At 34.3% G+C, this 24449-nt stretch overlaps 2 protein-coding genes across 3 annotated transcripts; both read left to right on the forward strand.

Moving 5' to 3' along the window:
- Window positions 1–10626: 10626 nt before the first annotated feature.
- On the forward strand, window positions 10627–12040 carry LOC145071286 (Chaperone DnaJ-domain superfamily protein). The gene is made up of 6 exons (XM_079018192.1): window positions 10627–10820; window positions 10897–10989; window positions 11066–11096; window positions 11567–11593; window positions 11670–11802; window positions 11885–12040. The coding sequence occupies exons 1-6, from the start codon at window positions 10755–10757 to the stop codon at window positions 11937–11939; spliced, it is 405 nt and encodes a 134-aa protein (XP_078874318.1). The 5' UTR covers window positions 10627–10754; the 3' UTR covers window positions 11940–12040.
- Window positions 12041–18435: 6395 nt separating this feature from the next.
- LOC145066452 (Peptide chain release factor 1) lies at window positions 18436–23834 on the forward strand. Of its 2 annotated transcripts, none has more exons than XM_079013708.1 (11): window positions 18436–18706; window positions 18996–19102; window positions 19771–19869; window positions 22183–22366; window positions 22441–22489; window positions 22560–22638; window positions 22713–22796; window positions 22882–22959; window positions 23051–23209; window positions 23296–23391; window positions 23465–23834. In XM_079013708.1, exons 1-11 carry the CDS (start codon window positions 18580–18582, stop codon window positions 23666–23668), a joined length of 1266 nt encoding a protein of 421 aa, XP_078869834.1. In that variant the 5' UTR covers window positions 18436–18579; the 3' UTR covers window positions 23669–23834. The 2 variants fall into 2 exon arrangements, with proteins under 2 accessions (XP_078869834.1, XP_078869835.1); XM_079013709.1 differs by having other exon boundaries at window positions 18437–18706; window positions 22713–22787.
- The last annotated feature ends 615 nt before the right edge of the window (window positions 23835–24449 follow it).

Raw genomic sequence — 24449 nt, forward strand, 5'->3', positions numbered from 1 at the left:
CTAACCGCCACAAGCCATGGTACTCAAACCGCGTGGCCACCTCTAGATCTGCTATGAATCACGATACCTGTACCATGATATCTCCTCTTAACCTCCTACGAATCAAGGTACTCGAACCATTTTCCATCTTCTCATTCCATCTCACATCATGGCATTCGAACCATGACATCACCTCTTAACCCGCTACTCATCATGGTACTCAAACCATGTTCCATCTTCTTAATCCTGCTACTTAAATCCTCTGGGTCTTCCGTATCCCCACGGTCATCTCGTCACAAATCATATAGCGAATCTCATCATCGCTAACACTGCTGCTCTTCGGTGCATGGTGTACCAACCACGATGCCTCTGAAACACAACACAAAGATACCAGAGACTTGATCGAGTATACTCGCACTCGACCACCCAACCCTACTTGTTCCTTGATACCCTAAGGATTCTTACTTGGACTGCCCATTGATTCGGTGTGTCCAGTAGTATGGGCCCTATACTACCTTTCACACCGCATCAATATTCATCCCAAGTCCTCCTCCTAGGATCCCAGCTCACAAGTGCTCTACACCTTACTAAACATAGGCTACCCTTCGGTAGACCTCTCATAAGCTCCTCACATCTACTTACTCACTCTCGAAGCATCACATAGCAGCAGAAATCTCCTAGGCTAAGGCATCACAAATCAGGCCACTCTAGTCCTAATATGAATACCTAGCCTGCTATCATGCAAAACATAGCATATCATATCTCATAATACATAATGTAAGGGTATTTTGGGAAATCACCGTTCGGGCGCTGGCTGATCGTACACACTGCTCCTTTTTGCTTTTCTCAAAGTCCTTACTCTTTTAGAAAAATTGTTCCTTTTTATGAAAAACTTTCTCAAATCCTATGTTTGAGTTCAGATACGCCCGAAGGTACATCCGAATCCATCAAACCAAGGCTCTAATACCAACTTGTAACACCGTGAAATTTCAAAACAATTTTTCATTTTTAAAACATACTTTTTATTAATAAGTAATACAAAACATGAGGTGTCCATTGTTATTACATCAAAACATTTCCCAAGATCTCATAACATAAACTTCATAAGTGTGTACGAATCATGCCGACACCTTCCCGCGATCATCACTAGTACCTGAAACACATATACAAACACTATAAGCATAAATGCTTAGTGAGTTCCCTAAAATACCACATACAGCACATACGCCTTTCCAAGCCATAACTCTATAGGATCTTCCGATCCAAGTGTCTCAGGGGATTTCCATCCCATAACTTTGTTGACATTCCGGTCCATACTCTGTTGACCTTCCGGTCCATATCATCCTGACCTTCCGGTCCACATCATCATAATCATATCATAACATATCACATATACAACATGCATCACATAAGACCTTCCGGTCACACATAATTACCCCATCGGGTAAGGCATAGTGAGAAGACTCACCTCGAAGATGTCGGATAAACACTCGTGCTCAATCTTCCGACCTCGCTTCCTCCTATAACATAAATACATCTCTAATTATTACTTCCCTGAATTAGTTTGAATAATACCCTTAAATCAACATAAGTCAACTCTGGTCAACGCTGGTCAACGGTCAACTCATGACCCAACTCGTCGAGTCATGCACCGACTCGGCGAGTTCAGACGTGAACTCTAATTCCTTAAATCCGATCTGACTCACTGAGTCACTCACCTAACTTGGCTGGTCACCAGCTGACATGAGTCACAGATCAACCCGGTCCGACTCGTCGAGTCTACTTATGGACTCGACGAGTCCATTCCATACTCAAACAAAAATGACCTTCTAAGGTCAGATTTGTTCCTCTAATCCATAGATATGTCCTTCCCAAGCTCAATAACTACGTAAAGTCCGAACCTTGACACTCATGCAACGTCCATATGACTTTATTTGATGAAATAGTTTATAAAATGGCATTCTAGGTTCATTTCCTCCATGGAATAACATAAAGCATGATTGATAATGCTCTCTGGACCTCTAAAGGTCCAGGTCCAGAGTCTAACACCCAAAGGGACAACTTATATATCATTACAAGCAAATAAAGGGGGTTGGGAAAACCCTAGATTCAAGGTAATTAACAATTACACGAGACTAAGCACAAATTGATACCTCTTTCAGCTCCATCTGACCAAAAGATAGTAGATCTAAGCTCCTCAATCCTCCTAGTATGCCCTCCTTCTTTCTTTATTGCTAAAACACTCAAGAATGATGAATTAGCCTTCTTCTTGCTCCACAAACAATCTCTCCTCCCTCTAGGGTTTCTCAGGGTGAAGTGGCCGCAAATGACGGCTATAAGGGCCCTTAAATACGGCTCAGGCCCTGAGATTTAGGGTTTCACATAACAGCGCGGACTCGTTGAGTCCACCCATCGACTCGTCGGGTCCCTTCATTAATCCAGCCAACCAATCGCGATCCTACTCGACGGGTCTAGGCATCGACTCGTCGAGTCCCTCCTCATGACTTCAAAAGAAATAATCAAATTAACATGCCTGGAAATCCGGATGTTACACAATTGTAGATGTCAAAGTCTGACAACTATGGTCTTCCTAAATCTGTTGGAAAATGTTTTCCACTAGAAGATGATGTTCCACGATTGGATTGTGGAAATGGAAATCATGTTTCACTTCCTCCACTTCCTCCAATAATTCTCCCTGACCCACGTGTTCGAAGACTTGTAAAGTTCAAGGTCACTCAAGCCCTATTGGCGAAAAGACACGAAGATGGAAAGTTAGTATGCGCTCATGTCTTGGATATGAAGTTGCATATTGATAGATTGGGAATGTTGGGCGTCGATGTCTCGGAGAAGTTGGGTGTTGACTTGGTTCTTCACTCACTTCCCGACTCATATGGTAAGTTAGTTAGAGAGTACTATATGATGGAACACGAGGTGACCCTCATTGATTTGACTTATTTGCTTATTGCTGCTGAATCAGAAATCATTTGGCGCACTGGTCGAGCAAATTTGTCTGGTAAATCAATATCCCATCTTTCTATGGCCAATGGCAACATTGGAAGTCCAAAAAAGGTTTCTCCACACAAGAGAAAGGCTGAGTCTGAGATAGTCCCGTGTGCCATTCCAAAAGAATCCGTATGTTTCTACTGCCAAAAGAGGGGGCATTGGTTACGAAGCTGCCCTGACTACCTAAGAGATCTAAGAGATGGGAGAGTCAAGATGTATGACTATTCTTCAAGTAAAATCCACTATCTAACTCTATTAAGTTCCTATTTGGAGATTCTAAATACATGATGTGATAAGATTACATTTGGTGTCTTGTAGGATCGAAGAAAAGAGAGGAAGCTTAAAGGAAGAAGTGAGCCGAGTCTGATCGCGAAGAAATGGATTTCGATTGCATGATTCGATGATCGGATTTTTGGAGCTGCTACTTTTAGAGTTATGATAGATTGCTTAGGAATATGTAATAGCGTAGTTTTCATTTGATTTGCATTGTAAGGACACGTTTTTCCGCACCTTTTATAAATAAAATAAATTTTGATTTTGTCTTATTTATATATTTCCTTGCAATGGCATGAATGAAAAATTGACGTTTGTGTATTTCTAGTTTTAGCAATGTTGAAATGGATGTGATTCTTAGTTATGTTATTTGTGGTAATGTCGAGAATTTACCAAATAGAGAAAGATTCTTGTCGCCCGAGTTTCAATTGGACAGAAACTTGGAATCATACAACTTGTATTGTATAATGACTGAGAACCTTCATCTTTGGAAAATTAAGACTAATTCCTTGACAAAGAGTCAAGTGAAGGACTAGGAGAACTGGTACACAATGTTGTGTACTAGTCAAGTCCATCACAAAGAACGATAAAATTATTCATCGTGATTTACTAAAAGTCTAGTAAATGTGGTTACGCTTACAGGATTAAGTGTGATTCTGAATCATTGAAAAGTTTCAATGTATGGCAGAACAAATAAGAAGAATCAACTAGGCAGAAAGATAAAAGTTTCTCCAATCTAAGAAGAAGGGAGAGTACTTTTATATCGTGTTTTATGATCATCTTGTTGATTATGAAACCATATCATAATTAATCCTCTAAGGACATCTTAGTGCACTAGTATGGCTAAGAAGAGGAATCAGAAATTGTTGAAATGGTTAAAAGGATGAGTCATACTTCGTTCCAAAAATCAAGTCTTAGAGTCGTACTCCAAGATTGTGAATTGAGTGACACATCTTAAGAAGTTCTAACACACTCATCAAATGTGAAGTAGAAATTTTTTTTCTTACTCTTGCACGTTTGAAATTGGTAAATTGTGATGTCTTGGATAAGACAAAGACCAACTAATACCAATTGTGTGTAGTGTTTGTCTTGATAAGAATCCGCACTAACTCTTGAATATTTGTTTGTCAAGAAATGTTTTCTTGACAAGAGAATCTTATATGTCAAGAGGTCATTGGGATTCTAAATGATCTTGAAAAGTTTCAAGAACTAATCAAGAGTAAACCTATTATTAAACATTAGCACACGACTTCAGGTTTGTAACCTATCGTGTTGACGTATTCTTGTTTCTGCGCCAATCCAGTTGAGTTGATTATGCATATGAGTTCTACGAGTTCTCAATAGACTATATAAAGCAAGCACCTTGTTCAATGAAAGTACATTGACTGGTATAGGTGAGCTACTAAATAACTTGGAAGCAATGGTGGGACCCTTGATGGCAAGAAATCAAGAATGAACAAGTTTTGTCCATAAGAGTTTGGATTTGTCACAAAAATTATCTTACAATTATGGTTATGGAAAATTCACATGGATATGAACACATACACTATAAATTCTAAGTGTCATAAGGTTTCTCTCTTTCATGAAAATGATTGTGAGGAAACGCTTTCACTAAGAGAGATTTTAAGAAGATAGCAATTGTGTGGATTGCATTCTCAAATTCGATTATGATTACAGCATCCCTCTTCATAGTTCAAATTGTGAAATTTGGTGATTAGTCTGAACATTTGGGACTTAGTAATAGAAGTTCTAAATTAGTTTAGACACACAGGTGAGTTATCTAAGGAAATGTGTATGAGTTTGAGATGCTTAGATAAAGGCTTATCAAAGCATATCGTATTAGGAAAATGAACTTTGGAAGTCAATAAGTATTGTTTTCTAAGGAATTTAGTTGATTTCTGAATACGTGTCAAAGTTAGTGGGAGCATAAATGTTATGTTGGAATGGATATAATCATCATGTTAGTGGGAGCATGATTATGATTTTAAGTGTTGCAAGTTAGCAATATTAGTTATAGAAAACAAAAGGTTTCACTTTGCAAAGTTGCAGGGGTTGAAAAGTTTTTTTGCTATAATTAAGGGAGAGAATGTTATACTTTGTTTCGAAATCTAAAAGATTAGATTGAGAAATTTTAATCAAATTTAGTCAAGGATATATTAATTGCGTTCTCAAAATTCTATTATGATTACGGCATCCCTCTTCATAGTTCGAATTTTGAAAATGTGGCAAATAGAAATATTATGGCAAATGGCTGATGAAGTATCATGCTTTTATGTAAGACATTATGAATCGTGTCCCATATGCTTCTGGTATAAGATCGATTACATATGCTGTAATATTTGACTGTTCTAAAATTTTCCAAATGCCTAGGGCATTAATAGGGAAAAATGACTAGAACCGAATTTGACTAAAATAATTAAACAACTGTCAAGGACAATCTAAGGTTCGCCAAAGATTGGTCGCTTGTGGACAATTGGAAGTATACTAATGGATGGACCATATTGACTTTATTATGAATATATAAGACTCTATTTAGAATGAGTTGTCATGTGGCAAATATGGAAATGTTTCCATATTGGGAGTTGGATATTGAGAATTCGTGATTAGAAAATTTTATACAAAAAGGATGTTCAAAGGAATGTACTTTGAATGTGAGACTTCACATCTATGTAATTGTCTTATAACAATATCCAATAGAGAATTTTGTAATTTCATTGGCCGAGTCTTGGTGACTTTTGTGCCATGACATTACGAAAGGACCGTTGCATAAAATGTTAGAATCTAACATATTCTAGTAGTGACGAGAATTTTGTATTCTTACACTAATGATTAGGAATTGTGAAATGAGCATCATTGGAAATGTGTTCAATTGATCTATTTCACAAAGTAAGGACCATAGGTAAACATAGTGTACATGCTTGGAGCATGGGACAACTGTTGTTATAATTCAAGTAAGAAGTTGATTACCCGAAACAACAAATAATGAGTAATCAATATGGTGATTAAATAAATGTGTTTTATTTATACTCAAAGGTTTGAGGCCATATAGTATTAGTATTATTCTTGTGTTTCACTTTGCATGTTTTGACTTCCCGAATAATAAGATTATTCAAACCCTCCACAGTCGCTCATACTTTGGAAGTAGGTATGAAAGAAGATTGTCATGAATCCGTTTGTAGATTGTCTAAATTGTTTGGACATAGCACAAGTTTGCTGCAGAGTTCATGAGTGCTGCTATGAGATTAGAGTATTGGATTAAACCCACGTTCACTTGGATCGCTTCATGGATTTTATCTCGAGTGATTGGTGAGACGATAATATCTTATATTCTTGAAACCGAGATGTGTGAGTTGTATTCTGCAAGTCGGTTGCACATTGATAATATGTAAATGCACCAGTAACTTAGTGTTATAAAACATATTGTTGTGTGTGATTTGATGAGTGGGTACAAGCGAGCATTGAGTCAAAGTTTATCTGTTCCTTTTACCCAAAGTGGGATAAAAACGATATCTATGGGCCCCTAGATGATTTAGTGATGACACCCTAAGCGCTTGGCCAAGCCGGGACTAAGTTGATGTGTTCAATTATAGTCTGTTGTCATTCGTCATAAATCAGAAATCAATAAACAACACATAGACTAAGATAATGATTATAATCCATGTCTCATGTCTATACGATATCTAGAATGGAGGAATATATGATCCCTTATCTAAAGGACATGTCGCTGATAAGACCAGAGTTCGACAACGTCTTTGAGAGCTACGATTGCTAATCGGTTAAAACTTGCATTTATAGTTACTAGAATTATCCAAGTGGGAGACTGTTGGATTAGTGTCTAAGCCCGTAACTATAATTGGTAAGTATTTGACCCGGTTGTGTATGGTCCTTTTGAGTTACCTTCACCAACGCAACTAGATAGGATGATTTATGAAGAGAGAGGTTATTATGGTTTATTAATATATTATATGAATAATATATTAAAGGAGAAATCATATTGTTTAATTAATATCAGCCATGAATTAATTAAGAATTAATTTCATGGCTAAAAGACATTAATTAAATAAAGGGGACCATAACTGTCAATTGTGTGATAGTTGAATATTGGGCTAATGGACTCCATAGAATTTGGATTGGACTAAATCTATGGGGAAACCCATTAGAATTCGTCCAAGGCATCTAAGGAGGGAGTCCATGGGCTGCTTAGGGCCTAAGTAGTCAAATTAGGGTTTCCTAGTTCAAACCCCTAATAGCCTCACTATATAAGGATCCCCTAAGGCCCCATAAACGTGTGGAAGTAATCCCATAAACGTGTGGAACTAATCCCTAAGGGTTCTTAGTCGTTTTTGGTGCTCATCCTCCCCCTCATAAGTCATTCTCTTTCTTGTGGTGTTTGTAAACCATTAGAGGAGTGACATTTGTAACTCTAAGCTCTAAGACAAGAAGATTCAAGCCATTCTTGTAAAGGTAATCATCTAGATATGTTCTTATATGATAATTTTGAAATATGTATGCTAGATCTAGGGTTCTTAAGTCTTGGATGAACTGCATGTACAATAGAGAAACCTAGATCCAAGCTTTAGGGTTTGCATGAGAACATAGGATGTTCTTTTGTATAAAACCCATCACTAATGATAACTGGTTGGCCTAATGTGTACAAGTGATGTTGCATGTAAAATTGCATGTCGCATGTCGATGTAGGAAGTCTAGAATGCATTAGTAACGGTCTTGCAATTAGTTGAAGGCGTTTGATTAATGAATCATTTAGACCGTTTTGCATATGAACATGTGTAACAGATGTTCAGTCCAATCAACATGCAATAATCATTAATAGCTTGCAATGAAAATTTTGCATTGTCAAGTCGAATTTTCTTAATTTAGTAATCAGGGAAATGTGCCCTTAGGCTGATTATTTATGCAATTAATCTTGCAAAAACCAAATTACAACTAGACAACAAGCACACATTTGACCATCTAATTGACTTATCAATTAAAACCATAAAATATCTAAATGGTCCACATGGTTTTTTAATTGGTCCACATATATCCCTTTGAATTCTTTCTAAAAACTACGACTTTCATACCCAGCTTTGTTCAACGATGGATGGGAAATTAAGTTTCCTTGAGAGCATGCAGCACAAGAGAATTCATTAGCTTGAAAATCTTCTGGTTTTTCAAGGAATGACCACTTGAAGTTTCATTTATTTTGCGCATCATAATTGATCCAGGATGGCCCAACCGGTCATGTCAAACTTTGAATGTGTTATCATACCTTTTATTTTCAATAGCATGGGATTCAGTCATTCTAATATTTGTATAATACAATCTGGAGGACAATAATTTTTCCAAAAGACTTTTCTTACCAGAATTATTTTTTTAATATTGAGATACTCTTTATCACCATCATTGGTTGTTTCAACATATCCGTTAGACCGAATATCCTTAAAACTTAATAAGTTTCTTGGCAATTTTGATGAAAATAATGCATCAATAATTGTAATTATTGTCCATTGTGGTCATATTATATTCGCTCTTCTGGAGCCTTCAATCATTTTTGCATTACCTATAATTGTATTAACATTTGCTTCTCCAATTGATAAATAAGAAAAATATGTTTGATTATTAAGAATGTTATGTGTCCTTGCATTGTCTGCAGGACATATATCTTTCTCATTTCTTTTGCGAATATCTATATTTCTCCTCAATAAATAAATAAAACATAAGAAACATTCGACTTAGAGAAATAAAGTCATATTTTTACTTTGCGAAGATTGTGATGACATCATTTCTCATGAAACAAATATGACATAAAAACATAATAAATGACATAAAACAAAACTATTATATATTATTTTTCCATCACCGTCCATAACACTACTTGTCTCTTCTGGGTAGACAAAATAATTCGCAACATCCAAATGTGCCATTTTTTGGTTGATATTCGAGAAAATCATTTTGAATACATTTGTTTCGATATTTTATTTTTCTTTAGATTTTAGAGAGGCTTGATAAAGATTAACAAAATGCTTTGGAGAGCGGCATGTACGAGACCAATGACTGGTCATTCCACATCGATGACAAATATTTTTAACTTTCTTTTTTCTTGACCACTTTTATAGGATGTGGGTTTTTGTTATTTTCCAACTTTTGGTGGTTACTTGTAATCATGTTATTTTTATGATAATTATGATAACCTCCATGACTTCGGTTATACCCACGACTATTATGATTATATGATGGTGCATTCACTACAGGGAATATACTAGAACCGATCGAGATTGATTGATGATTTTTCATTAAGAACTCATTGTTTTGTTTAGCCACAAGAAGACATGAGATTAATTCATATTTATTTTAAACATTTCTCATGATATTGCTACTGCAGGAGCATGTTAGTAGCATGAAAAGTCGAGAAAATTTTCTCTAGCATAGTCTTCAATAATGAAAATAGTAATCAAAATAAAAACTTGTATGTTAAGGAAGTGTTAGTTAAGAAATTCCATAAAATAAGTTGTAAGCATTGTACATGTAAACTTATAATAAATACATACCTGAAAATGACAAGAACAATATGGAGTTAGAGCACTATGGTAGAGTCGTGTTGATAACGTGTTATGAAATATGATCAAATAACAAGATAAATTATAAAATAAGAAAGATATAAGAGTGGAAAGAACTTTTATTTCAATACTTGTGATGAAATCATCAACTTTCTAATACATATGGTTTACTATTTATACAACCAAAATAAGATGAAAGATAAATGCACATTATGATGATGCATTATTATACTTATAAAATACATTGAAATTGTTGTTACTAATGCTAAATAATAATAGAAAGTTATGAGAGAAATAAGAAATCCAATGGTTATTCACAAACTAATATTTTATAACATTGCTTATTTGTTTTTTAAAAAGCAAATACGAAATAAGTAGAAAAAAAGTGTGTATAATCAATAAGCAATTATAAAAACTATTTTTCACAATTTCTAAATAAGTCATTTTTGAAAAGTTAAATTTTTTGAACTTATTTACTTATAACTTAAAACATTTTGTATGGAAGAAACCTAGAAAAACAAATAATCAATCCAAACATTTTTTTTTATTTATAATCTTTTTAACCATATAAACAAATAAATAATCCAAAAAATTGTTTTAAAAAGAATTTTTATACTTATCAAACACTTTTTGAATATTTTTTATTGTTTAAAAAAAATTAGAAGTACAAAAGTCATTATTTTTTGTTATGTATTAAAGATAGAAATAAATATTTTTTATGAAAAAAAATATTTTTAGTTAAATAAACAAATCCCAAACATTAAACTCGCAAGATCCACCGAACCAGATCGATAGCAATATCCAAGTTACTGAGGTTGAAAATCAAAAGAGAAAGTGAAAGAACACTCGGCCTAAATTACTAATGTTGCCGTTTATGTTGGAAGTTGTTGGTTATATGACACGGGAATTTTTTTAGGTAAGGAAGAACCCTAGAAGGAGAAAATGCTTGGCGAGGAAGCCAGGGTGTTGCTAGGCTTTCTACCCAATTCCACACCTTCATCGTCACAGGTACTAATTTGCACACACCAACAGCAGCCTAACAGGCTCATCTTATCACACGATTCACCTTTTAATGTCTTTTTAGGTCAAAGCAGCTTACAAGAAAAAGGCATGGGAAACTCATCCAGATCGTTTCCCCGTTTCTCAAAGATCTCTCGCTGAATCCAATTTCAAACAGGTATATAACACCGCCACCATATTACTGCTTTCAATCACTGCCTGCGGCTGACTTTTTTGATAAAAACTTTTGGCAGATTTCCGAAGCTTACACATGCTTACAGTCTGGTAAGTTGATTATCTTATCTCTGCCTGCATATATCCTTAGTCATTTTATTTTACACAAGTAGGTGACATGTACGTGATTGATACAGTAACATGGAGTCCCATCTTGATCCCAACCCTGGGATAAGAATTCATATGTGGATCGATAAAAAAAAAAAAAAAAAAAAGAACTTGTTTATTTCATCTAATAGACTTGATACTATTTGATAATCAATCATGTGGGTTGAAATTTGAAAACCCTCACATCAATGAGTTTGGTCAGTTTTCTCGCACATTATAGTTTTATGAGGAAAATTGTTGTTGGGTTGAGTGGGGAATTAGCCTTGTAGAAGCCAAATGAATGCATTCCTCTCTTGTGGTCTAGCTAGGATATCAAAACCCAAATGCATGTGAATACCTGACCTAGTGGTGGTGTTGTGTTAGTGCTCCAATCTATTGCTGAGTGCTGACTCTTGTGTTGGCCTTGGTTACAGGCATGAGAAGACAAGTTTCAGCTGCAGGTAATTCTCACTTTTTGTTTTTTTGAGTTAGCTTGTTATCTGATAATCCTTGGCATTAATGGGTGGAGAACCACAGGCACATATTCATGGGTGGTGAGAACCGGAGTCCCAAGGGCACATGGAGGAAGTAGAAACCATGCGTTGATTGGAATCCCTTTCCTATTAATTGTTTTAGGAACAGTTACTCTTGGTGGATCCAGTGGCGCTAGGTCAGAATTACTACTATACTATACCTTTCTCAATGTTTAAACTCATAAGTAAAAACCCATCTTTGCTTATCTTCTCTATCAGGGCTTACCGAAGGCAGAAAGAGGCATACCCCTCACATAACCCTTTTCTTCCTTGACAGGCATCATATCTTATAATCATGTACCACATTCATTTGGTCATAAATAAATGTTCCAATTAAGTGTTTAATCAATGTAAAGTAGAGGCCTCTTACTTTCATACATATAATGTTCTAGGAAAATAGTAAGTTGAAATATATATATATATATATATATATATATATATATATATATATATATATATATATACACACACACACACACACACACTAGCTGTTTACCTGCACCAAGCGACGGGTGGCAAATAGTTTCTTTCTGAAATTAGTTTCTAGAGACATTTAAGTTGTGTTTAGTTACAAAAAACCAGTTTTCATTTTCCGTTTTCTCTTTTTAGTTTTCGTTTTCTGTTTTCAATTTTCATTGCAAAATTTAGAAAACGCGTTTAGTTAAAACTTAATTCATTTTTTGTTTTCAGTTTTGGAAAAATTAGAAAACGTGTTTAGATGTGTATTTTTCTATCAGTTTTCATTTTTAGAAAATGGTACCGGGTGGTAAGGTGGGGGTGGGGGTGGGGGTGGTGGTGATGTCGATGGTGGTGGTGGTGGCGACGGCGGCAACGCTGTGGCGATAGTGGTGGTGATGACAATCAATGGTGGTGGCTGCGACAATTGTGGTGGTTGTGGTGATGACGGCGACAATGGTGGTGATGGGGTGGTTGTGGTGATGGCGGCGACAATGCAGATGGCGGTGATGGGGTAGTCGTGGTGATGGTGATGGTACGTCGGTGATTGTGGTAGTGGTGTTGGGTATGTGTGTGTGTGTGTTTGTGGTGATGGGTGTGTGGGTTGGGGGTGTTTAGTGGGGATAGGTAGAGACTTAGGTGGGGTGTGAGTGAGTGTGTTTATATTTTACAAAAAATTTTAGAATTAGAAAAATATGGAAAACAATGATTATCGGTTTTCTAAAAATTTACAACTTCTTTATAATTTTAGAAAATGGAAAATTTTCATTTTTCATGAAATTTTTTAGAAAAATAGACAAACTCAACGTGTTTTCAAAATTCTCATTTTCTTGGAACTTTTTTTTTTCGGAAAACGGTCCATTTTTCCGCAACTAAACGCAATCTTAGGTTGCGTTTAGTTACAGAAAAACAGTTTTCATTTTCAGTTTTTCGTTTTCCCTTTTCAGTTTTTGTTTTCCGTTTTTAGTTTTCATTGGAAATTTAGAAAACGCGTTTAGTTAAAACTTATTCATTTTTTATTTTCAGATTTAGAAAATTAGAAAAACGTGTTTAGATGTCTATTTTTCTATCGGTTTTCATTTTCAAAAAATGGTAGCGATGATAGGGTGGGGGTAAGGGCGGCGGCGGTGGTGGTGGTGGCAGCGACAAATGTGGGGGTGGGGGGTATGTGTGGGTGGGTATGCATGTGTGTTTGCGAGTGTGTGTGTGGGTGGGTGGATAGGTGTGCGTGTGTGTGTGTGTTTGTGAGTGTGTTTTTGTGGGTGTGTATGTGTGGGGGTGGGTGTGCGTGGATGTTTGTGTGTGTGTGTGTGTTTGTGGGTGTGCGTGTGTGTTTGTAGGAGTGGGTGTGTGTGTGGGTGGGGGGAGGGTGGGCTTGGGAGTGGGTGGGTATGGTGGGTTGGGGTGTTAAAGTGGGGGTAAGTAGAGATGTGTGAGGTGGGAATGGGTATGTGTTTATATTTTATAAAATTTTAAAATATGGAAAACAATGATTATCGGTTTTCCAAAAATTTCCAACTTCTTTGTAATTTTAGAAAATGGAAAATTTTCATTTTCCATGGAAAATTCAGAAAAATAGACGAATTAAACATGTTTTCAAAATTCTTATTTTTTTTGGAAATTATTTTTCAAAAACGGTCAATTTTTCTGCAACTAACCGCACCCTTAGTTTCTCAATTAAATGATTCGTTCTTCTTTTACGAACAATGTATTCTTTATTGTATTTGTCGTTTTTGTGTGTGTTGGATGTGTTTTGGTTAGCTTTTTTTTTTTTTTCTAGTTTTTAATTTTAATTTTAATTTTTAATCACAAAAATGCTTTTAGGATAAGTGTTTATTGGCTTATGGATTTTTCGAAAACCAATTTTTAAAAAGTGTTTGGGTTTGTTCTTTTGTAGGAAAACCCGAAAAAGTAATAAGTTGGTTTTAAAAAGTGTTTGACTTAACTTTTTAAGAGTAAAAAATGAAGTTTGTAAAAAATGTTTTGGTTAATTAGCTGTATTAGGAAAATGAAGTTTGTAAAAAGTGTTTTGGTTAATTAGCTTTTGTAGTAGGAAAAACTGAAAAACTAATATTTGGTTGTAAAAAGTGTTTGACTTAACTTTTTAGGAGTAAAAAACTAAGTTTTTAAAAAGTGCTTTTAGGAAAAGCCGAAAAACAAGAATTTTCTAGCTTTTAGATAGCGTCCTGTTTTGTCTATATAAAAAGCTTCAAAAAGGTATTTCAAAAGCTATTTTTCAATACCCAAATATTTTTTAGCCTATTAGCTTTTCAAAAAGCTAATAAGCTATTGGAGAAGCAATCTCAAATTTCCGCTTGATATGTTGGATCCATTGTGTAGGCTGAAAAAAAAAATCCATGTACTATATGAATAATAATTTAAAATAAGGTAGATAATAACAAATTGAGTAAAAAAAAACACATAACTTAAAGTATGTTACTGATCTATACAATTGAGTCAAAAGAGTTAGAACGCACAAATTAGCAACGTAATAGTTCAAAGAGAATAATTTCAATTTGAACTACAAATGCAAAACAAATAGTTCAAAGAGAATACTTTCAATTTGAACTACAAATGCGAAACTAAAAGAGGATACATGTTTTACATCTATCAAACGTCCTAAATTCTTACATAATAATGCATTTTCTACAAACCTCCATTATACATGAAGCTCTAGAACATGAATTGCATCATACGCCAACTCTTATACATGTATAAACTAATTCGAGTTAATAATCAGGGGACACCAACTCTTATACATGTATAATAAACTAATTCGAGTTAATAATCAGGGGACACCAACTCTTATACATGTATAATAAACTAATTCGAGTTAATAATCAGGGGACGCCAACTCTTATACATGTATAAACTAATTCTAGTTAATAATTAGGGGGTCATTTTTTGTACAACTTGCAACAATGGAAGATCATTTCACTTAAAAGTGCTTTTGCCAAAATTCATGTAATTAAAAAGCAGTAGTGATCGTTACTCTGCAATTCATGTATTTATAAAGAATTATTCATTTTTACCAAACACAAAAAATAAAAATAAATAAATAAATAAATAAATAAGACATTAGACGTTCAATTCCAAATTCTCATTCCTCATGCATTCTTCCTTATAATTATAAACAAACGTGAGACACAAAATCAACCCTTGTCAATAAAAAAATATTAGTATAATTTTAATATCGAAGGTAATGCTGTTTTGAGTATTTTTTGTTGTATTAAAAAACAAATGGTTGTTAGACACATAAAAATTATAATTTATTTAATCATAACTGCAAAGAAAATTTTATATATAATAACTAATGTGATAAGCAAAAATATACATATCAACTTTTAAATTTATAAACCTAACTAACTTAACTAACTAATGCTTTTATAGGCAATGTACCTAGTCGGATTATAGTATAGTTGAGTCATTCGGGTGTCGATCACAGGGAAGGAAATTTTAATTAATAAAATAACTACTAATAATTAACTAAATAAAACAAGTAAATTGAGGGTTTTTACTGATTTCGCAAGTTCAACTAACTTAAATCAAACAAATAACACCTAAGCAAACAAAGAAAACGGTTTTTACTTCAAGGGAGAATTTCATATATGCCCTTCTTAAACATCAAAATATCATATTTACCCAACTTAATTTCTAAATATCATATTTACCCTTCATAAAATTTCTAAATATCGTATTTACCCTTCATAAAATTTCTAAATATCATATTTACCCTTCATAAAATTTCAAAATATCATATATGTCCTTTTTAAGCATCAAAATATCATATATGCCCTTCTTAAATATCAAAATATCGTATATATACTTTTTAAACATCAAAATATCAATGGTAATATCTAAAATATATTCCATCTACAACATTATAATAATCAACAACAACAAAAACTAAACAATCAAAATATACATTCCATAGAGAGGGTTGAAGATGAATCTTTTTGCTTGTCAAGAGGATGATGTTATATTACATGTGTGATGATGATGATGTTATGTTTCAATTATATACTATGCGATGATACTACAAGGATGAAGTCACGCACAAGCCCCCGTACGTTTCCGCCATCTGATTCGGGGGTGTGACAAGAGCTGATGAGGGTGAGGCTCAAGTGGGCCAAGGACGTTTAAATAGGTCACAAGTCCGAAATTTAGGGTTTGCACCCTCGGCACGTACGCCCAGCGTACCTCTGGTACGCCTAATGTACGTCCAGCTCCTTCGCGACCAACCATACAGAGTACGCTATGCGTACCCATAAGTACGCCTAGCGTACTCAAGGGACTATTTATGTAAAAATATAACTTATTTGAGGGTTTCAAGTCAAACCTGGTTTAGGGTGTTACAAAAGCCAAACATTTATATACGTTCAATGCGATTAAATCAAAAACTATAAAATAAAATAGACAATCATTCATATTATGTGTTATGTGGATAAAAAAATCCAATCACTCATATATATTCAATGTGATTAAGCCAAAAATAATAAATAAAAAAGCCAAAAAATACATTCTTAATATATCACAAAGTCAAGAAAAACAAAAAACGTAACTTACCTAGAAGTGTTGATTATAAAGTCAAAAATCCTTCGAACAAGACTATAAAGTCAAAATAATATTCGATTAGGATTGACAGTGTGAGAAGCCTCCGATTAGTATTATGAGTGTGAAGATTAAACTAATTGTGAATAATGTTTACAAATCGTAGAATTAGCCAATTATGAATTACAACACTAATCAATAATATAGCTCAATGCATGATTGGAAGATTGTGTGTGTCTGTGTGATCAACTTTTGATGGTTTGATTGCTCGTCAGTCTCCTGATAAGTGAGGATTAATGAATTATATTTTGAAAATTTGATGAATTTTAAATAAGTTTGACTATATTATTTTATATATAATCTATAATTTTTATATATTAAAGTATAAAGTTAGCGGTTCGGTTAACCTATAAAACCATAACCAAACTGTTAGTTATCGGTTAACAAAAATTAGAAACCGAAACAACAGTTTTTAAAATGGTTCAATTTGGTTTTGATTCAGTTATTAAATACTTTTTTTCTCATTACGATTTGGGAAAATGACTTATTAAGGTAACTAACTATTTCAATTGTCCATATATAGGTAATGTTCTTTTTTTTGTACACATTAAGGTAACTAACTTGTTTTGTTTGTTCACATTTAGGTAATATGACTGACTATCACCTGTTTTTGCTTATGTGGCATCCACTTGGCATATGACTTGAATACGTTGCACCTACGTGGCATGGTGCATATATGGGAAAATGACTTATTAAGGTAACTAACTATTTCAGTTGTCCATATATAGGTAATGTTCTTTTTTTTGTACACATTAAGGTAACTAACTTGTTTTGTTTGTTCACATTTAGGTAATATGACCGACTATCAACTGTTTTTGCTTATGTGGCATCCACCTGGCATATGACTTGAATACGTTGCACCTACGTGGCATCCACCTGTCATATGACTTGTTTTGTTTCTTCTTCCTCATCTTATTCTTCAAAACGACAAGATGAATTTCAAGCTGATCATCCATGTGATTGTGGCTTACCATCTCGTGTGAAGATTTCAAGAACTCCTGACAACCCAGGAAGAAAATTTAGAGTTTGTCAAAACTCGATGGTAAATCAATATTGTTGAATATGTTGCAGGAGTTCTTGAAATCTTCACACGAGATGGTAAACCGCAATCACATGAATGATCAACTTGAAATTCATCTTATCATTTTGAAGAATAAGATGAGGAAGAAGAAGCCATCGTCGATCTATTTAGGGTTTAGAATTAAGGGTGGAATTGTATGACACAGTTATAGTGTAATCGAATGAAGACAATATATGCACCATGCCACTTAGGTACAACGTATTCAAGTCATATGCCAGGTGGATGCCACATAAGCAAAAACAGTTGATAGCCGGTCATATTACCTAAATGTGAACAAACAGAACAAGTTAGTTACCTTAATGTGTACAAAAAAAGAACATTACCTACATATGGACAACTGAAATAGTTAGTTACCTTAATAAGTCATTTTTCCATATATGCACCATGCCACGTAGGTCCAACGTATTCAAGTCATATGTCAGGTGGATGCCACATAAGCAAAAACAGCTGATAGCCGGTCATATTACCTAAATGTGAACAAACAAAACAAGTTAGTTACCTTAAAGTGTATAAAAAAAAGAACATTACCTATATACGGACAATTGAAATAGTTAGTTACCTTAATAAGTCATTTTCCTTTACTATTTTAGGGGGTGTTTTATATCGATAGTTAATAAGTCAATCCCAAACATGAAACACACTCTTTTAACGCATGCCCTAATCTAACTGGTGCCTGTGCGTGTGGTAGAGTTGGATCGTGGCTGCGCACATCGTTTCATTTTCTTCCGCCAACCTGACTACGGGATAGAAGAGACGAGAAAGGAATATGAGAATCGTCGGCAGGGTTTTTTGCAAAAACTTGGTTCGGGCACTCTCAGGATCCAGCTTAGGAACTGGAAATAATCATCTGCGGTCCAAGACCCATTCTTTCTCTCTTTCCCCGTATTCCACTGGTTCGTTCTTCACACCTCAACTTGTTTATTATTATTATTATCAGTTAAACCTATCTCTGTGTTGCTATGCATCTTATTTTCTTTCTTCTGTTAGCACCATGATCTCCCTATCTTTCTTTTTTCGTCGGGTATGCCAACAACTTAGTTGTCGGTTCCATGAAAATTCAAAATTAAATATTTTTATGTGCTGTCACAAATTGGGGAAAATGTCTTGTTTAATGTTACATATAAATGCATGCTGTGGATGAACTGATATCTCTTTATTTATCATCAACGTGGTTCTTAAAAGTGGGGGAGTTGCAACCTCAGTCATCCCTGGAACTGATCAAGATTATGGAGCACAGGTTGTCGGCTATTGAGCACCGGAGCGTTTATCTTCAGGGCATTATAAATCAGGTAAGAGCGCTTGAGTCTCATTATATATGCTTAAAGTTAGGTGATGCTATACACCTGTAAGTTTACGCGTCTTTTTTCACATTTGGGATAGGAAGCTTGCTATTATCTTCTTCCACTTGTCTTAAACGGGGTACTATTTTTCAGTGTTGAATAATTCCAGTTTATAGCTGTTTAACCTTACTATGTCTTTTTTAGTAGTCAGATAGCTGTACTAAGATTAGTTTCAAAATCAAACAGTGGGGTACTTAATTGGTGTTAGTTGTGAGTTGGTTTTGCCATCTTATCCTAGTATTTGGATTATGGCATTAAATTAGGAAATCATTGAATATCATGAGTATTTAAAGATTTAAGTTGCAGGTTTGAAGTTGTAACTTTTCATCAAGAACTCAACTATTAGTGTGATTTTGTTCTTCTGTCCCTTCTGTTTTATTTGTGATAAATGTAAACTGAAGATTTGTTAAATGGCTGTGATGAGGATAATTATAAGGGTAACACCGAGAGCCCATATGATAAGCTTCCTTGTAGTTTTTTCTTTCCAAAGGGTAGACAACTATTCTCTTCGTATATGTTCGTGTACTATAATTCAATTTTTGTGATGGTTTTGCATGTTATCTAATTTATATACCAATTTCGTTCTTTCATCTATATTGATAATTTGTTAAAGACAGCCAGAAGCCTCGCCAACTGAGTATTCGAGAGCAAACAAGGAGCTTCAAAACCTTAATGCTAAAATGGATCTCATAAGTAAGCTAAGGACCATACAAAAGGTGATTCCTTGTGCTTTTGATACATATATTTTTTTTTTGGTGTTAGTAACTTGTCAGATATATGATGTCAATAGTATAATTTAGTATTTATTTTTGTTGTTACGGATGGTCACACTTTACATAAGCATTCCCTATGTTTCTCATATGATAAGCTTTCTCGTGCCATATAGGTGAAATATAGGCAACTTATTGGGCTGATAAGTGTAAACCCAATAGAAAATTAATTTTGTACGGGAAGTATGGTGGGGTTCTAAAGAGGCGATGTTGTTATTTGCCAGTTGGTGCAAGCCAACTTTTTTTTTGCATTGCAAGACCATGTGCTATACTCATCTTACTACAATTCCTAGTAGTCTTTAAGGGTTAGGTAATAAGTGGTAGGTTTTTAATAAAGTGGTAAGGCATGGGTACTTTGATCATTCTCTTAGTTAGGTCGATGTAGGGCTATCATAACACCATTTTGTTTGGATGTATACATCCGATCGATTGCTATGAATAATCCAAAAAAAGAAAAAAAAAGATAAATGGACGACCAATTGTATAGAAAATCATAATGCAACCCAAGATAGGATTAGTTCTTTTATTTTCTTGTTTCTTTTTAATTTTAATATCTTTTTATTAGGTAGTATATTAATTTAAAAATTATAAATAATATAATAAAATTCATGGTTATTAGTTCCCTATATATAGTATAATATTGATATAGTTTTTATATATATTTGAGATTCTCATATAAAATATAATTTTGGTTGTGATAGGTTGTTGATAAATGGTAAAATTTTATATTTTGTTGATTGTATATGTGGATGAGAGAGAGACTGCTTTTTAATGAAAAAGTGGGTTGTGACTGGTTGCTACAAACATACAAACCTAAAAAAATTATCTTGGGTATTTTTTTCCGAAAATATAAAAGATGATAAAATTTTCACATATGTAATAAAAATAAAATAAACAATAAAAACTTATCACCGCAACAAAAACGACAAAACAAAAAAAAAATTGGTTTCATTTTGAAGTTTTGACAATCACATTTACGTTATATACTTTATATAGAATACATTCACTTATTTAGTATATTTACATAAATAGGCTAGCTAATAAAAAATATCTATTGTTTAATGTCTAAGTAAAAGTAGTATGAAGTGAAATTATAAATATGGGGACAAAACAAATAAGATGATTAAAAGGTTGGAGAATTATAAGTGGTTGGAGTGACCTATTTAAAAAGCTTACCACCCTAATCCTAAAAAGCTTTTGAAAAGCTACAATTGGAGATGCTGTTAATTTATCCATAGTTAAGATTCTATGTACATGGATTTGCAACAATTAAGTATTTCAAATGATAGTGGTTCCTGATTAAATCAAAATCAGGCATGCATCATTGGGAGAGAAGGCCGACATATCAAATTGGTAAATAAGGTCTTTTTTACTTGGCAAAGAAAGTGATGAATTGGAAGGAAAACTAGGAGTTGAAATCATGAGGTTAAAATAATGATGTTTGAATGGTTTGCTGGAATACTTGAGAACCTGTGACAATTTTTTTGGCAAAGAGACGAGTTAGTTTAAGTTTATGTACCTCTTGTAAACATTGATGCCCTTATAATAGACAATCTGATTCTAATCTAATACGCAACACAAGATGCTGCATCGTTTTTGGTGTATCTTGGAATGTGCAAAGCAGAATTAACCATAACTTGTCACATACATAAAAGTCTAGAAAGACTAAGGGTGCGTTTGGTTGTGGAAAATTGTTTTCATTTTCTAAGAAAATATTTTCAGAAAATAGAGTTGAGTTTTCACTTTCAATTTTCAATGAAAATTTTAGAAAACGTGTTTGGTTGAAACCGGAGGAGTTTTCATTTTCCATCTTAGAAACTTGGAAAACTTTGGAAAACTATAAAAATCACTTTTCTAATTTACATACAATTTGGAAAACTGAAAATTTTCATTTTCTTGGAATATTTTGGAAAACTAAACGAACCAAACGTGTTTTCAAAATTTCCGTTTTTCTTGGAAAATTTTCCTAGAAAACTGAAAATTTTTCCACAACCAAACGCACCATAAGTTATTCAATTAACTGAAGCTCATAGTGCAGGATAATTAAAGTAAGTAGTACATTGACGTAACTAACTATTCTAGATCCTTGAAAATGCATGCAGTCGAATTCCGCATTGCGTTCAATGATTGTAGAATCATAATACTTGAAGTAGTTGGCTTTATCCTACAAAGAAAAGATGTAGTATGATTGGTAATTCTGTTCCAGCATGATATTTGTATTCTGATGGTGATCTGTCATCTGTGTTTGGTTGGCTGTAGGAAATTGAGAGTTTGAAATCACTAGTGGGCGATTGTGAACAAGATAAAGACATGCAGGCCATGGCATATGAAGAACTGGAGCAGGCGTTGAAACAAGAAGGATATTTGCATAATCTGCTGCTCAAGGCCTTACTGCCTAAGGATGATGCAGATGAAAGGGACTGCATTTTGGAAGTCAGAGCAGGTATATGTTATGATAATAATAATAATAATAATAGTAATGCCAAATCAAATTTCTGAAATTCAATTTTGGATCAGGAACTGGAGGGGAAGAGGCTTCTCTGTTTGCTATGGACATGTTCAAAATGTGATTTATAGATTTTTCATCAGATATCAAAATGTTTGCTTAAACTAAAAAGTACACACCATGACTCCAGGTATGAGAGATACTCGCTGAAAAAGGGTTGGAGGTTTGAGGTGGTGGATGTGACAGATTCAAATATGAAAGGATACAAGGTGATTGTGATAAAAATAATTAGGTTGGTATGGATATGGATATGGATATGGATATGAATGTTATTTGTTGCCAGGAAGCCACCGCTGCAATATCTGGGGTGGATGTCTATGGAAAGCTTAAATTTGAGAGTGGAGTTCATAGAGTGCAGGTCTGTTGGGTGGGTGAATTGACTTGACCGCTTGTATGCATAATAATGCATGTGTGTCTGATGTTATTATTATTATTATAATAATTTTTTGCAGCGAGTGCCTGTCACGGAGAAGTCTGGACGGGTTCATACAAGTGCTGTGTCTGTTGCTATTCTTCCCCAGGCAGATGAGGTGATTGATTTTTTTGTCTTTGCCATCATTTGTGTCTTGTGGTGTGGATTATTATTATTATTATTATTATTATCAAAGTTAAGTTTTGCAGGTAGATGTTCAACTGAGGAATGAGGACTTGAGAATCGACACATACAGATCTGGTGGATCTGGTGGTCAGCATGCAAATACTACCAATAGTGCTGTTAGGATCACCCATATTCCCTCTGGGCTGACGGTTGCTATACAAGATGAACGCTCACAACATATGGTACTTTACATCATCTTACTGCATATCTTAGGGCACTTAGATGATATGCTTATTTGCTTACACTCATTTTCTCTTTGGCTGGATAGAATAAGGCTAAAGCGCTAAAAGTGCTGTGCTCCAGACTGTATGAGGTGGAGAGATGTAGGGTTCAAAACAGCAGATCAAAGCTAAGATCTGAGCAGGTATATGTGGTGCAAAATTGCAAATATTGGATGGAGTTGTTTGTTTCTTTATTAACAACATTTGATAAAACAGATTGGTAGCGGGGATAGATCTGAACGTATACGTACGTACAACTTTCCACAAGGACGAGTTACCGATCACAGGATAGGCTTCACTCATCATTCCATCAGTGATGTGATGCAGGGAGAGAGTTTGGACTATTTCATTGACGCCCTTCTTTTGCAGCAGGAAATGGATGCAGTTGCTGACTTCACTGCCACCTCCCATCATCATTGAACCAACAATATATGTTATGGAAATGAGAGAGATTTCTTTTGTAGCAGGAAATGGATGCAAGCCAAGTCCAAACACATTCATTCATATGACACTTACAAATAATAAATTATGAATTTGGATTTTTATGGAAATGAGAAAGAGGAAGTCTGTAAAGTTTGAAAAACAAGTTGTGGATAAAAGCCGTGTGCAAAAAAAACCGAAAACCGAGTCGATTCGGCCAACCCGAAACCGAAAAAAACTGGGTACCTATGGGTCGGTTTCTGTTTGGGTATTTAGATTTTTGCGAATACCAGAGGGAACATTAGATCAGAAAAGACATAATAATTGTAATTATAAGTGAATTAAATGACATTTTAGGTTTTTATCAACGGACCTTGGGATAAATTTGGTATAGAAAATATCTTATAAAAAATCAATAAAATGTAAATTACCAATTAATTGAAAAATCCATACATCTCTCTCTCTCTCTCCAAAAATTACAGCCAAAAATTTCTTTTAAAACATTTATGTTAAAACAATAATAAAACAGTAACATCCTAAAAATCTCAGCTAATTTTTTTTTAAAACATTAATAAAACCATAAGTATTAAATCATTTCAACCATAACTAAAGGATTATATAACAAATCAGAATATCATTTCAAAACACTTGTTCATTTTATCAGAGTAAACATCCCAGGCTAAAACTCCTTTGGTGTGTGTGCCATGCGATCACCCCGAGCTCTTCTCTCCGCTACTGGAAGTACCTGAAACCAAAACTGAAAACTGTAAGTACGAAACTT

This window comes from Lactuca serriola, chromosome 8 (assembly GCF_051521515.1).
Source record: "Lactuca serriola cultivar US96UC23 chromosome 8, Lser_US96UC23_V15, whole genome shotgun sequence".
NCBI lineage: Eukaryota > Viridiplantae > Streptophyta > Magnoliopsida > Asterales > Asteraceae > Lactuca > Lactuca serriola.

Coding starts and splice junctions, on each gene's coding strand:
- LOC145066452 (XM_079013708.1), top strand. CDS start 18,580: ATGAGAATCGTCGGCAGGGTTTTTTGCAAAAACTTGGTTCGGGCACTC. Junction 22,367..22,440: donor CATTTTGGAAGTCAGAGCAG/GTATATGTTATG, acceptor ATTTTGGATCAG/GAACTGGAGGGGAAGAGGCT. Junction 22,639..22,712: donor CAAATATGAAAGGATACAAG/GTGATTGTGATA, acceptor ATTTGTTGCCAG/GAAGCCACCGCTGCAATATC.
- LOC145071286 (XM_079018192.1), top strand. CDS start 10,755: ATGCTTGGCGAGGAAGCCAGGGTGTTGCTAGGCTTTCTACCCAATTCC. Junction 10,990..11,065: donor CTGAATCCAATTTCAAACAG/GTATATAACACC, acceptor AACTTTTGGCAG/ATTTCCGAAGCTTACACATG. Junction 11,097..11,566: donor TTACACATGCTTACAGTCTG/GTAAGTTGATTA, acceptor CCTTGGTTACAG/GCATGAGAAGACAAGTTTCA.